Source organism: Onychostoma macrolepis, chromosome 11, assembly GCF_012432095.1.
Source record: "Onychostoma macrolepis isolate SWU-2019 chromosome 11, ASM1243209v1, whole genome shotgun sequence".
In the NCBI taxonomy this organism is placed as follows: Eukaryota; Metazoa; Chordata; class Actinopteri; order Cypriniformes; family Cyprinidae; genus Onychostoma; species Onychostoma macrolepis.
In genome coordinates this window covers 20,790,358-20,815,124 of record NC_081165.1, presented here as the reverse complement: position 1 = coordinate 20,815,124, position 24,767 = coordinate 20,790,358, and the positions used below count along the sequence as shown (strand labels likewise).

The following is a 24,767-nucleotide window of genomic DNA, read 5'->3' as shown; positions in this document are numbered from 1 at the left end:
CACACGACCTGACGACCAAGAGAGCTGACAATTGACCATCACTTAATTCACCTTCACCTCACGATTGAAAATGTGACACTGATTCATATGACAGTTCAACAAACAAGTTAATAATATTAAGTCACTTACATTTTAGACGAAATAATGACTGTTTTGGTCTATTTTAGCAGCGAAAATAGATCCGATGAATCCAAACAAAGATCACAGCATAGCGCATCTCACAGCAACACTCAGTCGTGTTTTAAATGATTCAGTGTTTTGAACGAATCGGTCGAGTCAAAGATTCAATGACCCATGCACAAACATCTGTCTCATTCTTGATGAATCGGCCGTTTGAACGAATCGTTTGAATGAACGACTCAATGACTCGCTTAATAAAACCGCTTATCACCTGCATTTGCGCTCACTATCGACAAACCAAATTTGTTCAAAACTCTTTTTTTTTTTTTTTAAATCAGTCCAAACACATTAAAATTTTTATTCAGGAGTTATGTATATACAAAACTATAACTGTTTATGACAGTAGTTTTGTGATTAAAAAAAAAAAGTAGCAATTTTTTTTTTTTTTTCAGGTTTTTTTTCCTCCCATCCTGTAGCCTACTCGCGCCCCCCTGGTTGAGAACCACTGCTGTAAAGAAACTATGGTTATTACTTTTTACTTGATGGTTACACCAAATTACATTTTTAGAGCAATTAAATAAACTAATGTAAACTTTTGAATATTGTGTAAGTTTTTCAAACCATCATGAATACAAATATTACAAATTTTATATATCTGCTTATACAGTATATTTGCATATCTGCTCTGGATCTCACATCGCCATCCCAGAGTAATCTCCATATTTAATCACTGGCAGCTTGCTTAAGTAGACTGTGGAGATTTGGAACGGCTCCAGTCAATGCCATTGTGTGGCAGAAGGTCTGTTTTCCGTGTGGATCAGATCTGGCCTGACAATTCCCACAGTGCCTCCGTTTCTGCCTAGTAAGTAAGGAAAATTAACAAAGACAAAGAAGGGTTTAATTCCAAGGCTAAGAGGTTTAGGGTGCGTGTATAACTCCCCTCTAGCCCTGTGCTCTGATCCATCTCCAGGACGTCCCATACAGAGGAGCGTCTGTATGAAGCAGAGGGAGTCTGCGAGAAACAAGCGCACTGTGAAAAGCATACCAAGAGTGTAGATATGTTTGAAATGGACCAAGACCTGCAGTTTAACACAAAACCTTCTCCATATCCAGTGTCCCTCACACACACACACACACACTCCATCCCCCATCATTTGCAGTTTAAATAAACATGCCAAAGCGCATGGTGTGTGTGCTCCCCTTTCTGCTTGATGCCTGCCTGGGCCATTAATGCCATGTAGGGTGTAACTTTCTTCTTGAATTCATATGAAGGAAATGTAAATAAGCACAGACCACAGGGCAAGATTTAGAGAGATGAGGACTGTTGAATAGTAAAGAGGATTTATGGAGCTAATATGGGAAAATAAAGTACTCTTTCTCACTCTATGTAGATTTATCACCTCACTCTTTTCTCATGTTTTTATATTTTAACTTTTACTTCCCGAATATTATAAATTCTACAGTTTGGGGTCTGTATGATTTTTATAAGAATGTTTTAGAAGTCTCTTATGTTTACCAAAGCTGCATTTATTTGGTCAAAGGAATAATATTGTGAAATATTTACAATCGTAACCGTTTTCACTTTTAATATATTTTAAAATGTAATTTATTCCTGTGATGACGAATCAAAATTTTCAGCAGCCACTACTCCAGTCTTTAATGTCATAAAATGCAGTTTTTGTTGAAACATGATACTTTTTTCAGGATTGTTTGTTGAACAGAAAGTAAAAAAAGGCATTAATTTGAAATATAATTTTTTTTCTAACACTATAAATGTCTTTGCTGTCACTTGATCAATTTAATGCATCCTTGCTGAATAAATGTTTTCATTTAAAAAAAAAAAAAAAACTTACTGACCCTAAACTTTTCAACAGTAGTGTATAACAATTGTGCAAGGCACAGCTGCCCTCCAAAGAACCTCTTCCATTAAGCCAAATAAAAGCCAGAGGTTTTGGACGAGACTTTATCAGATTGAACTTTAATGCACTTTTCAGATTTCGATTTGTACCTCTCACCCGCTACTCATGTCACTGTTCAATATGCAATTTTCTCTTTCTCTAATCTTTTCTCATCTATAATTGAATTAGTTCATTTTCCGCCGTGTCTCATGCGTGTTCTTCTATCTTGTGGATTTCTGCCTTGTAGCAGTAACTCAAATTAATTCAATTTCTTCCTTCGCCATATGCCATTTAAGCTCTTAACAGATTAACAGCCATAATGAATAGTTTAGATGTAGTCTTCTCTAATAAGTCTCCTCCTCTTTGTTATGTCATTACTGGAGTGTCCTTTTGTCCTTTTTATTTTATCTTCTGTTGTTTCCATAGCAGCCGAGCCTCCCTCCTCTAATAAATTGTTGACCATGTCTGGGTGAAATCAAACTATAATGGATACTAGAATTCGTGTTTTTCCACGACTGGCCGCTGGAAATCTCAAAGGTGCAGGGCTAGTCCAGATGTAATATATCTCTTTTAAAGATGAATTGTTGAAAGTGAGTCCTGACATGGTTTGTCCGTAAGAAGGAAGTGTATGTAGAGCATTTTGGGCAGAGAGGTTATACGTCTCTGATAATACATTTACCAGATGGGTGATGATAAATTGTATGCTATCACTCTTAAAAATAAATTCCACTTGGTTGTTGAATGCAATGATGTTTATAAGTGTGGTTTAAATATTGATCCAAACATTTTCGGCCATTTGTATAAGGATCAATGATCAAGGAATGTATTTAGATTTCACCAGAGCTACTTTGCTGAAATGCCAGGTAAACAGCATATACTCTAACTAAATAAATGATTCATAAAACATAGTGAAATGGCTTTTTAAATGTGTTGGGAAGGTTTAAGGTGATGCATTATAATGACACAAGGTTATCAGTCATGAAGTGAAGCATAAGTGTGACTCAACTGTAGTTTCTATTTTCTGCCAAAATATATCTAAACAAACTTATTGTGCACATTTATCTTACCGTTCCTCTTCATCTGTCTCTTTCTCTCTTCCGGACATGTCAGGCCTATCTGAGTCTCTGCTCTGTGTAAAGGACTGTTCCCTGGCTGCTGCAGTCTCCCCAAACTAAATATTTAAACAGGGCATACTTGAGCACCCATTTATTTAACTTTTAAAGTTTAACTTGCTGCTTTAAAATCCTTGCAAATTGCTATAGGGAAGCTAAAAAGCTGTCCTTAGTGAATTTTTTTTTTTTTTTTTTGCATTACTTTTGTTCTGTTTTGTAAGATTGCATGATATTTTTGCATAATATGTGAACATGACAAAACTACAAAAACAATCTGGTAAATGGGGGTAAATGTACCTATTAAGCTCACCAAAATCTACATTGAGATATTTTTAGTGCACAAGATAATTGGTTTCAGTACAAAAAGTTGTGTTAAAATAAAATATTAATCTCTCACAAAAATATTTAATTTTATTTTAAATGACAAAAGCATTTCAATTAAGATATACATCATTAAATTACATTTTTGTACCCTTTAAGCACACCCTGTTCCCGTTAAGCTCACATCATGTTTTATTAAAAATTCTTTTAGAAAATTTTTAAAGAATAATTGTAAAAATATATATATATTTTTTGAAGGTACAAAGTCAATCACAAAAAAAAACAGAACACTAAAATCAAGCAACAAGGCATTCAAGTCGATTTTGCAAAAATATATAGTATAGGTCATGTATTAAGTTCATACATATTTTAATACGAACAACTATTATTAACAATATCTATGAAATTATTTTTCTTATTGATGTCACTGAAGCTGTGTGATTTTCATAGAAGTGCACCCTTTAAGCTCACCTTAAAATAATATGAAGTCTTTAAAATTTACAGCACTGTAAAACCACAGACCAGCAATAAACTGTCAATTTATAATATTATGGATGTAAAAGTACAAGCCAGTAATGCCTGTGAAGTAATATGTTAGCGTAGCACACAATCTTATACAGCTAACTCAGCTAACTGTGTTCTGTAGCATCTGCGCGATGTTGCTAAAACTATCTTTTGGATCTAATGTAATTATTTCCCACATCCGAGTTCCAGGTTATAATATGCAAAGGTCTGAACATTAATCTCTTAATGTTACAATAAGTAGTGAAACTTACCCAAAATAAAGGCTTAAACATCTAAAAAAAAAAAACACACATTTATGGGGCTCCTCTTTTGGTGAAAGTTTTTAGACAGCTTTCAAAATGGCCGCCAGACAGCGTGAACACATGGAGACTCATATCTCAGTGTGCAATGATCTGATTGACTTCAAATTATAGGAGGTATATAATAACAAACACATCAATTGGTTAAGACATCAAGTAGGATAATAAATTATGTTTTGTTTTTATAATTTGATCTCAAAAATGGAAGTGTGCTTAATTGGGTACATTTACCCTACTTTAAAAATCCTGTTAATACCAAGCATCTCCATAATATATGGCATATTGGTGCCATATTGCACAATTTACAACCATATGTTTCATCAAAAATTATTGAATTTACCAGTCTACTTTTTTACCTGCTTTTTACCAAAATAATACAGGTGGCACAATAAAAAAGCCACACGATGAATCAGTTTATTGTGAGTGGTCTTTCCATAAAACATGGTCAAAACACCATGATGATACAAAAATAATGCAATAAACATTTACCAATTAACAGAAAATGGTCACAAAACACGCTAATGTACATTACTGATAACAAAATGACAAAGAACAAAATGATAAATATAAAACAAAATCATATATGGTATGTGTCATGCAGGGTAATGTCCTTTTACTGTTTTTTTTTTTTCTGTTTTTTTTTTTCTCCACCATATATTATATGGTAATTTGTAGTTTTAACATGCAAAACCCATTAATTTGGCTGTATTTTACAGTAAAATTACACATAGGCTAATGTGATGGTAATGCAATAAACATCATGAGTATTTACAGTAAAATTACATTAAAATGCGATGCTAAACCATTTACAGCTTTCACCATATATGGCAAGGTAAATTAGTTAAGCATTAAGCATTTTTTATTTTTATTTTTTTATTGTAGCATTTTTAAAGTGCAATTTATATATTCTTGTCTTTACTAAAACTTCAAGGATTTCAGTAGCTTGCTGACAACATCATGCCAATTTAAGTGCATATAGTTCTTAACTTTATAAAAAGACCACTGGCAAGACCATCTCCTGTGTATTTTGTGAGAAATAACATGACTGTTCTGTGGGATGTAACACCTACAACCATCTCTGAGTGGATCTTCTAGTAGTGAATGAATGGAAGTTCAGTGAAATGGGCCCCGGAATGTGATGTAAGACCCTTTGAGAGTCACTGACCCAGCCCCCTCACATTGTTCTGACTGAAAGCACAGGTTTATGTTCGTGCATATGATTGCTATGTGCAAGATAGAGAGATAGAGAGAAAAAAGAGAGGGAGAGAGAGAAATGTTTGGAGTAGATGAATCATCAGTGCTGCTCGAATGCTTTGGGTATTTTTAGAGGCACTTTATTGTTCCATCTTAAAACAAGCCAAGTGCGCCATTAAATGTACAATATAATAGTCCATGTGTCATGTTGTATAGCCACTTGTAACTCTTCAGTGCGGTAAAAAACTTCCTCACTACTGTCAAAGCAAATGTGCTCCACTTCTGGGTTGAGTCAGAAAAATGCATGTGGATGGCTCAGAAAACTTCCCATCGTGCTCTGCAGCTGCTGTCCTCCCTTTAATCTGATGCTTTGATGGATGTGGCACAGCAGTACTTCCGTACAGTGAAGAGCCCTTTCAGAGTGGAAGAAGTGGGGCAGAAATAGCCAGCTAATCCACAAGGTCATACAGGAGCTCAGGGTCCCAATGCAGCTCTGGATCGCTTAATGTATTACACAGCCTGTCTTTTCTTCCCTTTCTTCACATGTGCAGGCTGTAAATAGTTAACAAAACTCCAATGCAAACTGAATTTCAAGCAAAGTTTCTGTTGTAACCCATGAAAAGAATTTAACTTTTTTTATACCACCAATCACACATATACCGCATTTGTTTCCCCATGTAATTCAACCCGACATGCGAGAAGAACGTCCAGGCATAAAACTAATCCAAGGCATGGATTATATTAAAAACAACTCTATAATCAGAATATTAGAATTGCCTACAGCAAAAAAATAAATAAATAAACTGCACTGAAAGCGGAGGAGGTGGTTTGCTGTACCTTGATTTCTTGAAGCCCATTCCCCAGATGGAATTTGGTTATCTCATCCTGAGGTCACACCAGAAAAAGAGATGTAAGCATTCCTCTGCAATCAGCTGTTGAGCTGTACAGCTGCCCCAGTGTTGACTTGGAATGATAGCCATCAGCATTTTTGCTAAAAGGGGGTGTGGTGCCTTCATGAAATTAAATGACATCCATTTCTTTGCACCTTTGCATTTCTTATTCAAACAGAACCAAATTTACAAATAAAATAAAACATAAATAAAAAATTAAATAAACATAAAACTAAAATGAATAAAACATTTTTAAGTGAAGTAAAGCTGAAATAAAACACAAATATTAGATGTAAAAATTAGAAATGTTGTCTTGGCAACTAACTAAAATAAAATCAAGCTGAAGCACTAAAATGACTGACTAATAAATCATAAACTTTAACTAAAATTCAACCTAAATGGTAATATATAAAAAAATAAATAATAAATGGCTAAAAGTAACACAATGTCAATTGAAAACAGATATTTCAATAAAAATCTAATTCAAAATATTAATAAAAACTGTTTTCACTTTAAATTATATGGTAATTCATAGTTTTAAAGTCCAAAAATAAATTTGACAGTATAAGTATATTACAGTAAAATTACATACAATCATAGAATGCAATGTTAAACATTTACAGTTAAACATTACATTCGCCAGTCTATGTTAATTTGTAACTTCTAGTAAACCAATTAACAGGTTAATTAAAATAAAATATAAATATTAGATGTAAAAACCTAAAATTTACTGAAAATTAATAAAACAAATCTGAATCTGATATATAAATTAAATCTACATAGCTAATAAAAATGTCAATAACAAAATTACTAAAAAAAAATAAAAATTTAAATAAACTGAAAATATAAAAATTCAAAAGATCTATAAAAACTATGAATAATACTAAAATAACACTGGTATGAAGGTGAATTCAAGGTTAAAACTGTTGTGCCTTCAACTGCACTGTGCTTCTTTGGATGCATGCACTTCAGGTTGTATTGTTGTTGTTTGATGTTAGACAGGCAGAATACTGTGATTTAACACACACCTATAAATGTGATCATAAAAAAAGCCAATCAGCCTCATGACTTGGAGAGCACTGTGTTTACTGGATTTCTATAGCAGCGTAGGCTTGTGGCCAGGCATGTCAGTGAGCTTGTGGCTGTCAGTGCGTGTTACTCCAAAGCCTAAAGCACTGGGACGGGGGTAATTGATACTACTGTGTGTGTAGGGGTTTGGCTCAGGCTGAAATGAGAAGCGCAGTCCAATAAGAGATACCCTTCTTAGATGGATGCACATCCACACCAACGACTTAAGCCACCTGGAAGTTAAAGAGCCAGCTGCATTTAAATAGATTTATAGACGTTTTATTAAGTAATTTAACCTCTGTTGTTGAATTCTTGTTTTCCCCTCTTTGTTGCAAACTGGTGTTGTGAGAAGGCTTTTCTAGGAGTATTGATTCACCCAACCAGGCGTAGCTCATGCTGTTAAGCATCATCTATGAATCCTCTGTGTTGGTTTTTGGTGGTCTTTTTTACTCACTGAAAAATTTCAGATAAGGGGAGCGTAGGTCAAATGTGTCATGCGGTAAATAATGAAATAACTGCACCCCTTTAATCTTGCAAACTGTGCATAATTTTTATGCATAAAGTTCTGTGAGATATGTGCAGATGTGCTCTGTGGTAAGCTGTAGGGGAAACTAACAATTTAAAAAGAGACTTTTATAATGTAATAAAGGAAAATTTGGCATCAGAAAAAAAAATTTGTTTATATGGAAATGAAGTTAAGCTAATGCATCACACATAGGCCTACAGTTTATAAATATCACAAAACCTCTGAAGGTACAGTACCACATCATTTACATATAGCCTAAACAGCGTTCTTTCCCCTCCTCAGCTACCTTTTGCCTTGTGAAATCCGTGTATTGCTTGGGGTCTCTACAGTTGGAGGGAAAGTGACTGATTTGCATGTAAATGATTCCAACAACAGCAGCTATTCACATCGCTAATTAAACTAATGTAGGAACGTTGACTTGCTGACATCATGGACGCTCATTACCATTCACAAGCTCGAGTGGGCAGAGCGAACAACGAGCCAGTCGAGTCCAAGCCACGGTTCACTGAGCTCTCATAGCCTGTTATTGACGAGAAGCGCAGGCTGCTCCTGAGTGCTGCTGGTGGAACTATCACGGAGAATCGCGCTGGATCTGCGGGGACGCTTCGTGCTTTCGCGTTATTATAGATGGTTTATCAAAAGCATCGAAGCTTGAGGCATGTCTTTCCCGGACGACACCTTTGGACGAACTAATGCTGGCCAGTAGTGCTTGACAAAGCCGTGCGGATCGAGGCGAGCGCTTGTTTGTGGAGACTGGAGAAGTGAAAGTGCGCCAACTGAACTGATCGCTTTTCATGCTGGAGATGTGTAGCCCGTGCTTTGATCGATTCACGACGGAAGACATCAAACTCTCTTATCTTCGTTCAGGGTAAAAGGTAAGCGTTGTGGCTCTCTGTTGCTTTAATCGGGTCTGCGGTCTGAATTCTGCGTTCGCTGCGTGATGTGGTCGAGGTATTCCAAAAAGTTGATCCATAAACTTAATTTTCTAAATCAAACGCAGATCCTGGTTTTCTTGAGGTTGGTTCACTTTACTTATCTACGCGTCTGTTAAAATACTGTTATTGGAGAGCAGTCTTTTGTGGGGTTTACCTTTTTATACGTCTTTGATTTCATCTAACAAGATGAAAATGGCTGTTAAAGACCGAAATGAATAGGCTACAACTTTTCATTGTTACCTTGTATCTTCAGTCATTGCTAGTTGACCTGTTCCAGTTAGTCGGATTAAGCCTTTGTTTGGTGGTGTTTTAACACATGAAGGGACAAAGTGGAGAATAATACCCAACAGAGAAAGAAAACCCAGACAGCTGCTGTTGAATTCGTACAAGGGGTTTTTCCTCACCCCACATATCTTACACTCGCGCTTCTCGCGTTTGCAGATCGTAGTTTATTACGAAGCTACGCGATTCGTCAGTGAATCGTTCTTATGAGTCGGATCTTTTTAGTGAATTGGTTGACCAGGGTCATGAAACCTGGCTGAATGATTAGTTCACGAATCGGTGCAGGCGGTTCTCAAGTTAACAATTTATTGAACCGAGAACAGTCAATTTCGGACTTATGCTATTTGACGCGAATCGTTAATATGCTCACTGTAAAGGCCCGTTCACACCAAGAATTATAACTATGACTACAACGTTTTTATAATCTTTTTAATTCTGTGAGAATAGGAAAGTATGGAAGCCCGTTTCCGCCACTGAATAAAAAATAAAAAGTTATTGCGACTTTATCTAACAATTCAGATTTTTTTCACAGAATTGTGAAATATAAACTCGCAATTGTGAGTTATAAAGTCAGAATTGCGAGATAAAAATTCGCAATTCTGACTTTTTTTTCGCAATTGCGTGATATAAACTCACAATTGTGAGTTATAAAGTCAGAATTACGATTTTTTTTCTATTCTGACTTTTTTCTCTCAGAATTGCGAGTTTATATCTATGAAATCGAGATATTTTATATCTCGCAATTCTGACTTTATAACATGCAATTGCAAGTTATAAAGTCAGAATTGTGAGATAAAAACTCGCAATTCTGAGAATATATCAGTTTCCCCCCCCCCCCCCTCAAAAACTCGCAATTCTGACTTTTTTTCTTGCTATTCTGACTTTTTTCCTCAGAATTGTGAGATATAAACTCGCAAAAGTCAGAATTGCGAGTTTGTATCGCGCAATTATGAGAAAAAAGTCAGAATTGTGAGAAAGTCACGATTACCTTTTTCTTTTCTTCAGTGGCAGAAACGGGCTTCCATAGGAAAGTCCATGCCACAGCTGTAATGGTAATGAATTGAGATCACTTTCAGAATTTTGATTTTATGTTGCTGATGAACGATGAAATTGACAGCCAATCGGAATTCACTCGGGAATTTAAAGCGACAGACAACAAGATCAGTTCGACATTCACACATATAATAAACGGAACGTGTATTAATAGAGTCATCGTTATAGTTATCTTTGTAATTATTGTTCTTGGTGTGAACAGGCCTTAGGAGCTTTTGGAGTAGGCCGTGCATTTTACAGATGCGTGAAAGGTAAAAGCTGAAGATCAGAAATGTTACAAATAAAACATAATGGATATATGGTTACAATGATTGCGTTTCGTCAATGCGTAAGAAGCAGTTGGTTAAACATATTTAGCTGTCCAGGATGACATTGTGTTGCAATTACTCGATAAAGTAAAAATAGCTGTATCAATTTTTAACCATCAAAAAAACAATATGCCGAATGTCTCTGCTTTCCATTACTGTTTTGATGCTTCGCTTGCTTGCTGTCAATGGGATGTCACTCTGGGCTGAATTCATCATCTTTTACAGCACTATTTCGATTAAATCAATATCGCTTCCTCCTGCACCCCTCGTCCATTTGAAGCAGCCTCCATTAAACTGATTTCTTTTTCTTTCAATAATTGATTTATTTACCTAAGTTCATATAGTAGTAGGTCATCAGTCATGAGTGTTGTCTTGTTTCTATTACTTGTGTCAGTGTTTACATTACGGGAGCTTTTAAAGTCATGAAGACTCAGAAATGTGACTACAGTAAGGTCTCCCTGTGAATACAGCTGTCTTGTATTCTATATTATTGAAGCACAAACTCAGTCAATATCACAAAACTATGCTTTCAATATGAAATCAACAGATTCAAAAAGCGGTCACCAATGTTTAATGTGGGAAAAGTATATACAGTTGCATATACACAATAGATAAGTGAGAGAGTAGATGGTGAATTGGTTTTCACTAGTACCCAGCTGTGACCAGCTTCTCTACTGTGTGTTGCCCTTTAAAAAGCTTGTTTAATTCATCCGGAATGATGCCATGGAAAAGCCTGGGAGCCTCATCAGAGACTGGAATTTTGCAAAAGCTACAACCAGTGTTATTTTACCATTATTGAGATACAATAATAGTATTTTGAATTCGTTTTTTTTTATTTTAAATTTGTTAACGTTTTAGTAATTTTGTTTATTTTTATTTATTTTATTTCAGCTAATGCTTTCATTTCAAATAACAGATTTTTTTTTTTAAATATATATATGGTTTTAGTTTTAGTTTACAATAATAACCCTGGCTACAACAGACCTGGTTTCTCACTTTTTTAAAATGGCAGTTGACAATTAAAGATGACAATGCCACTGTGTTTAGCCATAGGCTATTGTTAAAAAGAATTAGATGAGATAGTCTGGTGGTGGCATGGGCCTCGTTTTTAAGGGGATAAGTTTCCCTCAAGCTAACAATAAGTCCACATCTGTTGTTGTCTGAACAATTTAAAAATGCAATGATTAACCCACAATAAGCAATTGTCCGATCAGATCATAAATCACATTTACCCTGTTCCGCCTGGATGCCTCAGGGGCATAACAACCTTCTGTGTCATCCCTAGATTACATTCCCAGTCTTCCATATTTGCTATGTAGGACAAATCCTTTCTAAAGGCTCTCAGTGCAGGCTAGCGGATCACACTGACTTGGTCTTAGCATGACGTTTGTAATGAAATCAGCATGCATAGTTGCAACCCAGCATCCTTTTTAATTCAAATCACATTTAGATGATTGGAAATGCATTATCAATGGACCGTGGAGTGGTATTGAGCCTGGAATTTGCAGTCATGTGCGATGCATGTCAAAACATGGAAAGAGTTTGACTCAATCCGTTCTGTGTGGTTGAGAAGGGAGTTACGGTGACCTCATTTTTGTCCAGTTCATTTATCTGGACCAGACCAGCATCTCCATGGAACTCTTTTATAGTAATCCCAGAAATCTCAATGTGGCTAAATGGGTTCATCCGTTCCAGATATGCATGCATTAATAGTTATGACCAGATAAAATGATCTGGTAAAAGACTACACTTCCCAAGAGTGCCGGATTTCTTTGTAGTGCTTTTTTTGTTGTTTTTGTTTTCCGCCCTTTAGTTGATATGCCCTGCAGAAAGACCAAGCACTGTTGAAGAGACTGGATGAGTTTCTTAACAGTGTTTGGTATTCACTGATGGACTGTTTGTGAGGGCCTCAATGTTCCTGTGATTGTTCAATATTAAAGCGAGTTGTGAAGTTGCCACCATCAAGTAATGCAGGTGAATTGTCCTTGCTCAAGGGTGTTGGAACTGCAGAGAGACCAGCTGCATGGCCTATATATAAGTCTGCTCACTGTTACCTCCCACAGAACCTCCTATCTAGTCTGAGTCTTTCATTTTGATTCAAAGAGATGCTTTTAAACTACTTGAGGTTCATGCAGGTTTTAAAGCACTTTATCCTTTTATAGGTTGTTTTTGTTTTCTTCATCTTAAATATTTATAAGTGAACTATTGTGTTCTAGGCCTGTGTTTCTCAACCCGTTTTTGTCTCATGTACCCCCATAGTCCCTATTAGTAAGTACCCCTTCATTGACACGAAGGAATGTTTTTCTTTTGAGTTTTATTTTACTGGAATGTTATTTGCTAGCATTATTATTATTATTATTATTATTATCTTTTTTCTAAATGCAAGTTATTGATACTGTTGTAAGCAATTCATCCATTCCCGTAACTAGATCATCCGGTGAAACAGTGGACTACTCTCGGGTGACACATGCCAGTCTTTTTGATCTCACAAAACTCACTCATTATGTAAAATAGACTGCAAGCTCGCATTGAAATCAAGTCCCTGCATTTTTTCAGATACTCCATTTCGCTGGGATCTACATCACAATATGAAAGAGTCTGCTGCTACTTTTGTTGCATCGTGACTTTAATGTTATTAAAGTGGCCGTTATAATGAGACACCTGAGGTTGTGTGTTTTCTGCAGGCAGTCATAGAGAAACTTTCCCTGAGACCTAACAGAATTCATTCGTAAATTAAGTCCAGATGGGATGTTTAACAAGTCTTTGTATGGTGTTTTTTTAGAGACTCAACTAGTATGAAATAACATTCTCAAATGAAAACAGTCATTGCTGGAAATTTTAATAGGAAGATATGAATTTCATGTAAAAAGAGTACACTACCATTCAAAAGTGTTTTTTTTTTTTTTTTTAAAGAAATTAGCACTTCAAAAGACATTTATAATGTTACAAAAGATTTATATTAGACATAAATCATGTTCTTTTAAATTTGTATTCATGAAAGAATTCTGATTATTTAAATGTAAAAACAATAAGCAGCACAACACCAGCCTTGTGGAGCAGAAAAGACGTCTTGACAAAAATTGTACTGACCCCAAACATTTGAACAGGTTTAACGAGGCATAATCAAAATTGATCTGTGTAGCCCCCTGGAAGCAGTTTAAAAACCCCTGTTTGGGAATCTGTAACTGTGTTATAGTTATAATTGAGTCACAGTGGCTTTTAGTGTAGTTAAGCTGAGTATTTGAATAATTGTAATAAGTACGTTCCTAAAATGGTGCGTGTCACCTCTCTTTCGAAGCAATTGCACAATGCCAAGGCCATGTATGTGTGCTAGATAAATCCAAGCTGCAGTTCCATTATCTAGGTCTGTTAGTCAGATAACAAAAACAGGACTGGTGAATATTTCTGTGAAATTTGGAAAAGACAAATAATTGTTTTAATCCGAATGAAATCTTACATTTAAGTGCTTGTTAATGCTCTTGATGGTTTAGACATGTCAATTGCAAGCTTGTAGAAGAAATACCATGACTCACGCTTCATATCCTTAGGACAATAGAAGCATGATGACACAGATCTGCTGATGACTTAAACTGAACCAATAGACTCTTATTTTTTTTTCTGTCTTGCTTCCATAGCAACTAGAGTTCTTTGACGTAGATGATTCTATAGATTAAACATGTCCTTAAGTTAACCATCTGGCCGACACGAAAACGTCACTCAATCATTGTGTTACTGGCCGGTGTCTGTCTTTGACACCTTACAGCCTGTCAGGCCTCTGAGGTGCTAATGGGATTGGCCCTAAGTGGGCGGCTTGTTTTCTCTTCCTTTGGTCTAAGAGGATGGTTAATCTGACCAACTGGCCGACGTGCTCAGAAAGTGTGGTTTTGGCAGAACGTGACGCCTGTGTCTGCTTGTCTGGACGCTAACCAGACGCTGCGTGTTTGACTGGTGGAGTGTGTGTTTCATCGTGACATGAGTCATTGGACTTGTTGAGGGTTTTTGTTGGAATCTTTGGGCTGCTTCTGGTTCTAACCAAATGTGGATATGTTGATTGACAAAGCAAATGAATAAAAAGAGAAAAGCTGTGTGGGAGAGTTGCTCGAGAGGCTTAATTGTAACTTGAGATATTACCACAAAGTCAATTTGTTGTGTGCGACTCATTTATCGCTCATTCTTTGTTGTGTTAAATGAGTTTACTGTTTGAGGGAGCTGAGAAATAAGTGTTTAAATGTCAAAAATGCATCTAAATTGCTGTTAATGTGATTTTATTCAGAAAATTCTGACATGTAAGTTTACTTTATTTTAAATGTATATACCAAACTTATTTTACCATAAAGACATAACCAGATAAAATTGTTTACAGAGTTGACTTGGACAACTCAGGATGAAGAGCTTATTTTTATAAGACAATATATTAATGTGAAATGTGAAAAATAAATGGAAGTTGGAGTAAACTGTCCATTCAAGGGTCTAATGTCTAACCAAACTAGATTTTTTTTTTCTTTTAAATTAAACAAATGGCACGGTGTACTATTTAAATATTTATTTTTTTAAACATTTGTTTTCTTTGCTATTTTAGGAAAATCTGTCTCCACTGTAAGTGCCCTCGTGAGGAGCATGTTGTGACCGTCATGCCACTAGAGATGGAGAAGACTGTGACCAAGCTGATGTACGACTTCCAGAGGAACTCTACATCCGATGATGACTCAGGCTGTGCTCTGGAGGAGTATGCCTGGGTACCGCCCGGACTCAAACCCGAACAGGTAAACACATTTTTCCACCCTGTACCCAAATCAGACTTGCAGTACTATTTAAAAGAGTGTGTTTGTTTATTTTTAAGAAATTAGTGCTTTTATTCTGTAAAAATGTGTTAAATTGATCAGAAGTGACAGTGTAAAAATAAATAAATAAATAAAATGCTTTTGAACTTTCTACTTTTCTAAAAAAAAAAAGAAAAAAAAGAACCCTGGAAAAATATATCAGGGTTTCCACAAAAATATTGAGCAGCACAAATGTTTTTAACATTGATAAAAAGAAATGTCAGTGATCAGCATATTAGAATGATTTCTAAAGGATCGTGTGACACTGAAGACTGGAGTGAAGGCTGTTGAAAAATCAGCTTTGCCATAAATTAAATATATTAAAATAAAGTTAGGGTTAGGTTATGAAATCATATTTCATAGTATTACTGTTTTTACTGTATTTTCAATCAAATAAATCCTCGGTGAGCATAAATGACTTTAAAAAAAAAAACAATTTACTGGGTTGATAAATGCAATGCAGTTTGTTAACAATGTAGTTTTTATTTTCATTGGGATGTTTGAAGAAGCATTGAGGCATTCTGCATGAAATTTCACAAGGTTTTAAATGTTCAGAATTGAAATACCTTTGAGATGAATGTCTCTTTATGATCTCTCATTCTCTCATCTCTCATTTTGTTACTATAGCAATTCTCGGCTGTAGAAGGTTGGTGTATGGGGTTTATTAGGCACCAGTGTGTGTGTGTAGAACTCTTTATGAGCCTGTGAAATCATTTATAGATGTGAGTTTAATTGTCTCGATGAACTGAAAGAAAGTCTTGTTAATGCAACAGCAAAGCGGGTCAATAAGCAATAAAGCACCTCCACCAACTGCAACGGCTATAGACTGTATTGGGTCTTTGGAGGCCACATGATGTGCATCTGATCAATTCTGGTTTATTTATTCACATTTGCCTGTCTGAATAATCTTATCTAGGAAGGACTGCTGGCAGACATTTTTTCTTTCATCTCTTGTTTATCATAAATACTTGATAAAAATGATGGTAGTCAGTATATATAGTAGAATCTCCTATGTTTCACAGATAAATGGTTCTCTAGGCTATATTCCAAGAACCCTTGGTTTGTAGAGGCTCTGGTTTAAGTCAGTTTTTCACAATTCAGGCAGATGGATGGGAGGAAGTTGCTGGGATACAAGAACTCGGTGTCCATGCATGTTATTAGCAAGCTATTAATTATGCCTTTCTCTGTGCTTTGAAAGCTGGTGTCTGCAGTTTCACCCAGAGACAGTTATTACCTCAGGCCATGACAAATTAGCTTTGCTTAGACATAGAGTGAAAATTTAGGCCATCCACATCCATAATAAGATAAGATGGCAGCTCTGCTATGCGTTACAGAACATTTGGGATCTGGTTTAGAACAAGAAAGCATGTTTTGCTGTAAGTTTCCAGAAACTTATTATGTTGGCTGCAAGGGAAAAAACAGTTTTTGTACCAGATTCATTTGAAAGTGGGAACATCTGCGCTAAAATCATTATCCAACAAATATTTTAAAATTTGGGCTTTGCAGTGAAGACACCAACCATGTTTGTTTCCAAAATCTCTCTGACACTTACATGTGTTCTCAAATACTCACTTGAGTGGAATTACTCGTATAATCCAATTTGCTGCTAAGAAATGTATTGGTCCATCATTCTGAGTCATCTAAGCAGCTCTACTTGCTACAGATCTTTTTCCTCTTTTCCTAAATATACTGTTATACCTGCTGTATATTCCAGATGGGCTGCATACAAAACAATTATGTCCCGTAACCACTGTAGGCCGATTCCTGGACAAATGAGTTATTTTCAGTAAATATTGTACAACTTAGTGTATCTCAATTTCCAGAATGAATCGCTTTTATGAGCTGGTTCTTTACAGTTAATCAGTGACATACTATGTGATCAGTGTAGCCGATTTACAAACAAATGACTCAAAAATATACAGCATAAACAGTGTTGTTCAGTTGCTCATACAAATGATTCTAATGAGTTGGTTCTTCATAGTGAATCAAAAACATATAGAATGAGCTGGATACCTAATACAAAATAATCTTATTAACCAGTTATTTTAATGAATATTTAAAAAAGATGAGTCACTGGTTTGAATCAGTTTGAAACACTGCCAAATGTATATTATAATTTAAATCAAATTGAATCAAGAATTTGTGAATCAGGAAATTTGTGTCGCAGCCCTAGATGTTAGTGCTAGTGAATGTGAATGTGAAGCCAGTTCATTTAAAACTTGATTATTGTTCAAATAACATATAGGATTTTTTTTTTTTCATCAACAAATTATGGTGCAGATTTACTGTGTCATCCAACGTATGCTATGCCTTCTTTCTCTAAAGCACTGCCTTTATTTATTCAATGGAAAACAGCTGTTTGGGCTCTGGTTAGTTTGCCCTCAAATCAAGAGCATTTGCATTTTGTTCACCCTCTCTCTGTCTGACGCAAAATGCAGTTGCCAGGTCCCTTGACACCAGGGCGGGTTGCCAGATCCCTTCCTGCTGATTATAGTTATTTCCACAAGCTGTTCCTCTGTGTGAGTGCTTTGGGCTGTGGGTCCATGTCCTTCTGATCACTGCGTCACAACAGTTCTTTTGCTGGCCCGGGGAGCATGTTATTGTTGGATGTCTGCACTGTAATTTACCAGGACCAGACCACAGTTGGTGTTTCGTGAAATTTTCAGCCATCCCAAAAGAACCTCTGCACGAGTCCTTCAGAAACCCCTTGCTGACACCATACTGGCCAACACAAGCAACAGAAGAGCCATCAGCTCGTTTAAAGAGACAGCTCCTTATTACAGGGAGGCATTAAACACCGGAGATGGACGGAGCTCTGAAAACAAATCCCACGCCTCACCGAAGAAGCTGATGATTTTGTTTCAGAATGTATCCCAAATGTTTCCTGCTCCTTGTAAAAACACATTTTGATGGGACTCTGAGATGAACAATATTTCATCCGTGTCTTTACATATCAGTCATTCACACTGCTCTGTAAAAACACAGGTAATGTAGAGTCATACCACATTTATGTTGATCTTTAAAGGCGAAGGTTTAATATTTGCACCCCTAGTGGCACCAAACGAAACTGCAATTTGTGTACATCAGAGTAATGATGCAATTTTTGTTTTTCTGCAGCTTAATTGGGTCACATGTTGTTTATAGCTCAGGTAATTGGCCTTAATGTCTGTAATTTCTTCTTGTAAATTCTTCTTTATTTTTAATTGAAGTTTTTGCAATTTTCTTAAGTGCTTTGTCATTTTTAATTAGTTTTCGTTTCAAACATTTCTATTTTTACGTTTTCGTTTAATTACCCAAGTGCCAAAATCCAAGTGTGTTTTTTTTTTATTCAAAAAAAGATCAAAATCCTAGTTTTTTTTTATTCTTGAAGTTTTTCTTCTCATATTTGTTTTATTATTTTAGTTTTAAAAAAAGGAATAGTTTTGGTTTTAATAACAGTTGTTGCAGCTATGTTCGGTCATAGTGAAAAATGCTGCTTGCATGTGTTTTATTTCATGGTCCGTTTCATTGCAGTTCTCAGTTGCTCTTTAGCACTGTTTCTTATTCCTTGCAGTTTATATGTTATGTGTGACAGAGGCAGATGGCCCCTGCTATATATCAGATTAAGCCATTAGGCCATCAAATCTGTGTAATAGGTTTGGATGGGTGGTCTGAGGCTGCAGGACCTTATTATGGCTCCTCCTAAGCCTGGATTCCTCCCTGGCCTGTTTGCTGTCCAAAAAAAATACTCCAGCCGCGAGTCAATAGACAATTATATTATTGTGTAATGCAGACTTGTGTTCTCATTATTTGGCCAATTACAAAATGCAATGTGTGATATAATTACAGTTCAATTTCATTATGTTAAATAGACAACTGTGATAATGTCTATTTTGTCCAAAAAAATGGAAACCTCATATGGCTAATTAAGTTGGGATGAGCTCTGGTCATACATTCTTATTATTTTGAGATAAAGGGTCCTCCATATAAGCACGTCTGGGGGGATAGAAGGAGCCGATTCCATTAACTCATGCATTGCTCATCCATAAATCACTCTGACTGTTATAGCTGTGTGTGAAAGGCAAGGACGTTGGGGGGAAGGGGTTAACAACAACAGGGATGTAGAAATTCCACCCGTGTTTGTGACTGAGACACCCAAGTGTGTGAGCTCTGAAACTTGCTGGTGCTTTATTATTTGCTTTAAATTGTATTTATTTCAATATTATTATTAATTTCTTAACATAAATCATGTCAAAATAAGTCACCCCTCAGTTTCAGACTTTAGTTTAATTAACAAACTGTGTAAAATCCACTCAAACGAGTTGTAATTGATTGATTGTAATAATAAATTAATTTATTATTAATTTATTTACCCATGAACCAAAATCAATCCAATTGTTTGATTTTACCATATAAAAATATCAATTTAGTTTAATAACAATCCTTTATACATTTTATTTATTTAGTAGCATAAATTATTTTGAATTTAACAATAGCTATTTAATTTAATTCAATTTATTTATTTGTAATTTTTATTTACTCTCATCACTCGATGTAATTCAAAGCTGCTGTTGTTTTCCGATGTCATTCCAGGTACATCAGTATTACAGCTCTTTGCCGGAGGATAAAGTACCATACGTGAACAGTCCTGGGGAGAAGCATCGCATCAAGCAGCTTCTTCATCAGCTCCCCCCACATGACAATGAGGTAAGATCAGCATGGGGTCTTACATGAAAAGGTCACCATTCAGAATGCATGTGTGTTTGTACATGCCATCATTTGCGACGTGTGGCCATGTTTATGTGACACCACTGACCTGAGCTCTTGTTGCGCAGGTGCGATACTGTAACAGTCTGGATGATGAGGAAAAACGAGAGCTGAAGCTCTTCAGCAACCAGAGGAAAAGAGAGAACCTGGGCCGCGGTAACGTCAGGCCTTTCCCGGTCACCATGACTGGAGCGATCTGTGAACAGGTGTGCAAGCTTGATATCAGAATGAATCATGGTTTGGGGTGGAGGAAGAGATCAGCTTCAGTGGTTCATTGAAACGGGTAGTTTTGTTCTTAACCGCTTATCTTCATTGTCGGCTTTAAGGCTTCCTCTGGTTTTGTGTGTGTTAGCCCACCTGGGATGTCGTGTAAGTGCCAGTAAGTGAATTAGAGCTGAATCTAAGCTGGATATGCATGTCTGTGACCACCTGCTTTGTTTCTCTCTCCTTCTGTTATTTCTTAGGAACAGATGTCACACTGACACAGTTTGGCTTTTTTCGCTTGTTTTAAATGTATCCTCTGCGGTGATACTCTTAAAGATATAAAGCCCGATTTAGCCCTCAGATCTGTTGAAAAGATGCAGTCTTTCCGATAAATATTGGTCTCGAAGGTAACTGACACACAAGTGTGTGTGTTTTGTGGGTAGTTGCACGCATCTGTCTATCCCATTAAACATTTTCTGACTTTTCCCATAGCGCTATATTGGAAAATGCTGAAGGAGAGCTTTAATGAAGAAACCAGCTAATATCAGCTGTTCCCTTCTCTTTTCAGAAAAAATATGGTGGCCATTTGTTATCATTTTTTTTCTCTATGCTTTGTCAATGAACGTGAAAAAATACACTACAAGTTTAGGATCAGCAAGATATTTTTTTTGGAAGAAATTAATACTTTTATTCAGCAAGAATGCATTAAATTTCAAAATTCTTGAGGTGTGGTTTTAAAGTTATTGTTTTTTTTTTTATCTTTAAACTTTTATATCAAAACTTTTACTTATTTATTTTAGTTGGTTTTATCTAATCAGTTGATAAACAAATAGCCAGTCTGTAAGCACAAAATATTAATCTAACATAATTATTATTGATTTACCATGCTGTTAAATGACCTATAAATGTCAACAACATTTTCTTTTTAACTTTTCTTCTTACCCTTTAACCCTCTCCATCCGTTTTTCTCGTTTTCAGTGTGGGGGGCAGATAAACGGAGGCGACATTGCCGTCTTTGCCTCACGGGCAGGCCACGGGGTGTGCTGGCACCCACAATGCTTTGTGTGCAGCATGTGTGACGAGCTACTGGTGGATCTCATCTACTTCTACCAGGATGGGAAGATCTTCTGCGGCCGCCACCATGCTGAGAGACTCAAACCCCGCTGTTCAGCCTGCGATGAGGTTAGACACTCTCTCCTTGCCATTACAGGACATGAACTTCTTTACAGTAGTTTGTTTATTGTATGTGCTAATTAACCATTTGGCCATCACAGGCCATCCAAGATGATTTTGTTTTCTCATTGGAACAGATTTGGAGAAAGTGCAAATCTGCAGTGAATGAGTGCCGTCAGACTGAGGGTTAAAACAGCTGATGAAGGCATCATAATAATCCACAAGCGATTGTTTGAAGTTAAAACACCTCAGTGATGGATTTATTTCTAACAAACATGTAACTTTTCACTTGCCAAGGCATTGAATGAATGAATGAATGAATGAGGCATTTATATAGCGCTTTAATGTGTATTGCAAATCACCCAAAGCGCTTTACAATCATGTGGGGGGTCTCTCCTCAACCACCACCAGTGTGCAGCATCCACTTGGATGATGCGACGGCAGCCACAGGACAACGGCGCCAGTGCGCTCACCACACACCAGCTACAGGTGGAGAGGAGAGAGAGTCATAGAGCCAATCAAGTGGATGGTGATTATTGTGAAGCCATGATAGACAAGGGCCAGTGGAGGGAATTTGGCCAGGACACCGGGCATTCAGACAAGAGTGGTGTGGATTACTTGTGTGATGTTTTTATCAGCTGTTTGAAGTCTCATTCTGACGCCACCCATTCAATCAGAGGTATCCTTTGGTGAGCAAGTAATGTGATGCTAAATTTCTCCAAATCTGTTCCAATAAAGAAACAAAATCACCTTGGATGACCTGAGGGTAAGTACATTTTGAGAACAATTTGTATTCTATTACTACTATTCCTTTAATCATCTTAAGCTGTGGTCAAAACTACACATCGATAAACAGTGTGAAAAGTTGAACAAATTTGAATCCATTGTGAAATCCATGTGAGAATTTTTTCCCCTCCTGTTTCATTCAAAATTTCCAATTGCGTGGATTCCTGGTGAGAATTTCACAGTAACATGTTAAAAATTGAGATGTCTCCCATTGTGTAGTTAAAGATTGCACACAATGAGCCCTGTTTCTCTAGTTCTCATTTTGTGTAAAGACAGCTGAATACATTGCATGATTACCATGGTTACAGAACTTCATCTCTATAGCGATAATAGAGTTACTGCTGTGCTGCAGCTCAGTCTGTTGCCTCAGCGGAGCCTTTAGCTTTAGTCCTGTCACTTTCACTGCAGAAAAATGGTCTCACTCTTATCTCTTATCTGTCTCTTAGATCATTTTAGCAGATGAGTGCACAGAGGCAGAGGGCAGGCACTGGCACATGAAGCACTTTTGCTGTTTCGAGTGCGAGACTGTTCTGGGCGGCCAGCGTTACATCATGAAAGAGGGCCGGCCGTACTGCTGCACCTGCTTTGAGTCCCTGTACGCAGAGTACTGCGACTCCTGCGGGGAACACATCGGTAAGAGCCCATCTATCAGTGCCAACCTGGAATCCTCCCGTGTCCACGCTAGGCCGGTCCACTTTGCTCTTGCAGAAATTGCCCTGTAGCAACTGCCAAGTGACGACTGACCTGCTTTTTGTCTTTGTCGTTAAGATATTAAACAAGAAGAGCAGCATTGCGAGTTGATAGTTTAGTCTGGCCTTAACATTTAGCTTTTTGGCTGCTTGTTTCGCAGAAATTCAGTCTGGAATTACTTTCCTCATAGAACCACAGAAAGTAATTTTGTGAAACTGATTATAAACAGGAAGCAACAGTGCAGGTTTTCAAAACAGATGTTGTCCATTAAAGTGTGGCTGCTTAAAGAGAGCTGTGATTAAAATCGAATGCATTTCTGTAATATGCGGCACACCATATAATCAGTTTTCTCCAAACACGTCTATACCTCACGAGGACACAATCCTTCAAAGATATCTTTGTTCTGTGTTTGTTTTCATAAAGTAGCTGTCATTCAAAATCCACACATTTTTAAGCTTATGTAAATAAATTCTGCATTCCAATTTTCACACAGTGCTGTTAATTGCTCTTGTATCTAAAGCACTGCTCTGTGCATTTTCTGAAATGCAATATAGAAATCATTGACACAATGCTAATTTTAATTTTGTCCTACATATTAATTTATTTTAAAAAGATACATTAAAATTCAATAATAATAATAGCATACCACTCCTAGGATGAGCATGTTTTCTGGTTACCTGGTATGTTTTAAAGTAGATTATTTTTCTCTTCTTTATTGTGGGCTCTTTTGTGTGTCATTGACCCATAGTTTATGAGCAATCTCTACATATTTTAGATTTTTGGCATAGGTGCATGTGATCTGTGTGTAATTCATATCTTCTGATCGTGCAGGTATTGACCAGGGTCAGATGACATATGATGGCCAGCACTGGCATGCCACCGAAGCCTGTTTCAGCTGTGCTCGGTGTAAGAAGTCCCTGCTCGGTCGTCCTTTTCTACCCAAGCAGGGTCAGATCTTCTGCTCTCGGGCGTGTAGCGTTGGCGATGACCAAAACGGCTCTGATTCTTCGGATTCTGCATTTCAGAGTGCCCGTTCACGTGAGGCCCGGCGCAGCAGCTCCAAATCCAACAAGAGCAATAATGGTGGTAGCGGAGGAGATGGGAACCATGGAGGAAAAGGTTCAGCTGGGCGTTACTCTGCTGACGTTGACCCGCTGTCCCTGCAAATGGATTTGCTTAGCCTATCCAGTCAAACTCCAAGCCTGAACAGAGAATCTCCATCCTGGAAGACGCCAGCTGAGATGTATGGGTTCGAGAGTCGTAATGAACTTTCTTCAAACCCTCTTCGTTTGCTCAGTCAGTGCAACATCCGGACTTCCTATTCTTCAAATCTGTCCCCTGGTCACCCAGCAGATCCAAGGTCAAAGGAGCCTGTGGCCTCCAAGAGACCCCCTGTATCTGCTCTGAAAGGACAGTCTTTGAATGAAAACTGGTTCCAACCCGGACCAGAGGACTATTACCCACCTGCACTGCGAACACAGGCGAGCTTTCAAGAGGTTCCACACAACAGCTTTATGGATAAGCGCTCAGTCAGCCTGCATGTATTCCAGAGGGAGAAGGAGAAGGATGTTGGACCGCAGATGGGCCGTAGCAGGAACCCAATTAGTACACTTGGCTTTAGTGAACATCTCACACCACTAGAGCAGACGCCACATGGATCTATGGAGTCACTGGCTCTATCTAATGCTACAGGTATTTGATTTTTTTTCTTTGTAGTTTTTTCCCCATTTTATATATATATATATGTATGTGTGTGTGTGTGTATGCATGTATGTATTTTTTTTTACACTACCATTCAGAAGTTTAGACATTTTAAA

General features: G+C 37.0%; 1 protein-coding gene across 6 annotated transcripts in view; it reads left to right on the top strand.

The window, feature by feature from the left end:
* The window catches only part of prickle2b (prickle homolog 2b), a 106,755-nt gene that overhangs the window by 80,061 nt on the left and 1,927 nt on the right, over nt 1-24,767 (top strand). For 5 of the 6 annotated variants that reach the window (XM_058791407.1, XM_058791406.1, XM_058791408.1 and 2 more), the window contains 6 exons: nt 15,111-15,294; nt 19,924-20,037; nt 20,166-20,303; nt 21,280-21,483; nt 22,707-22,893; nt 23,782-24,642. In XM_058791407.1, the coding sequence (XP_058647390.1) occupies nt 15,111-15,294; nt 19,924-20,037; nt 20,166-20,303; nt 21,280-21,483; nt 22,707-22,893; nt 23,782-24,642 (1,688 nt within the window). Of the gene's footprint in view, nt 1-8,185; nt 8,829-15,110; nt 15,295-19,923; nt 20,038-20,165; nt 20,304-21,279; nt 21,484-22,706; nt 22,894-23,781; nt 24,643-24,767 lie in introns of those variants that run through there. The other variant, XM_058791409.1, reaches the window with a different exon arrangement.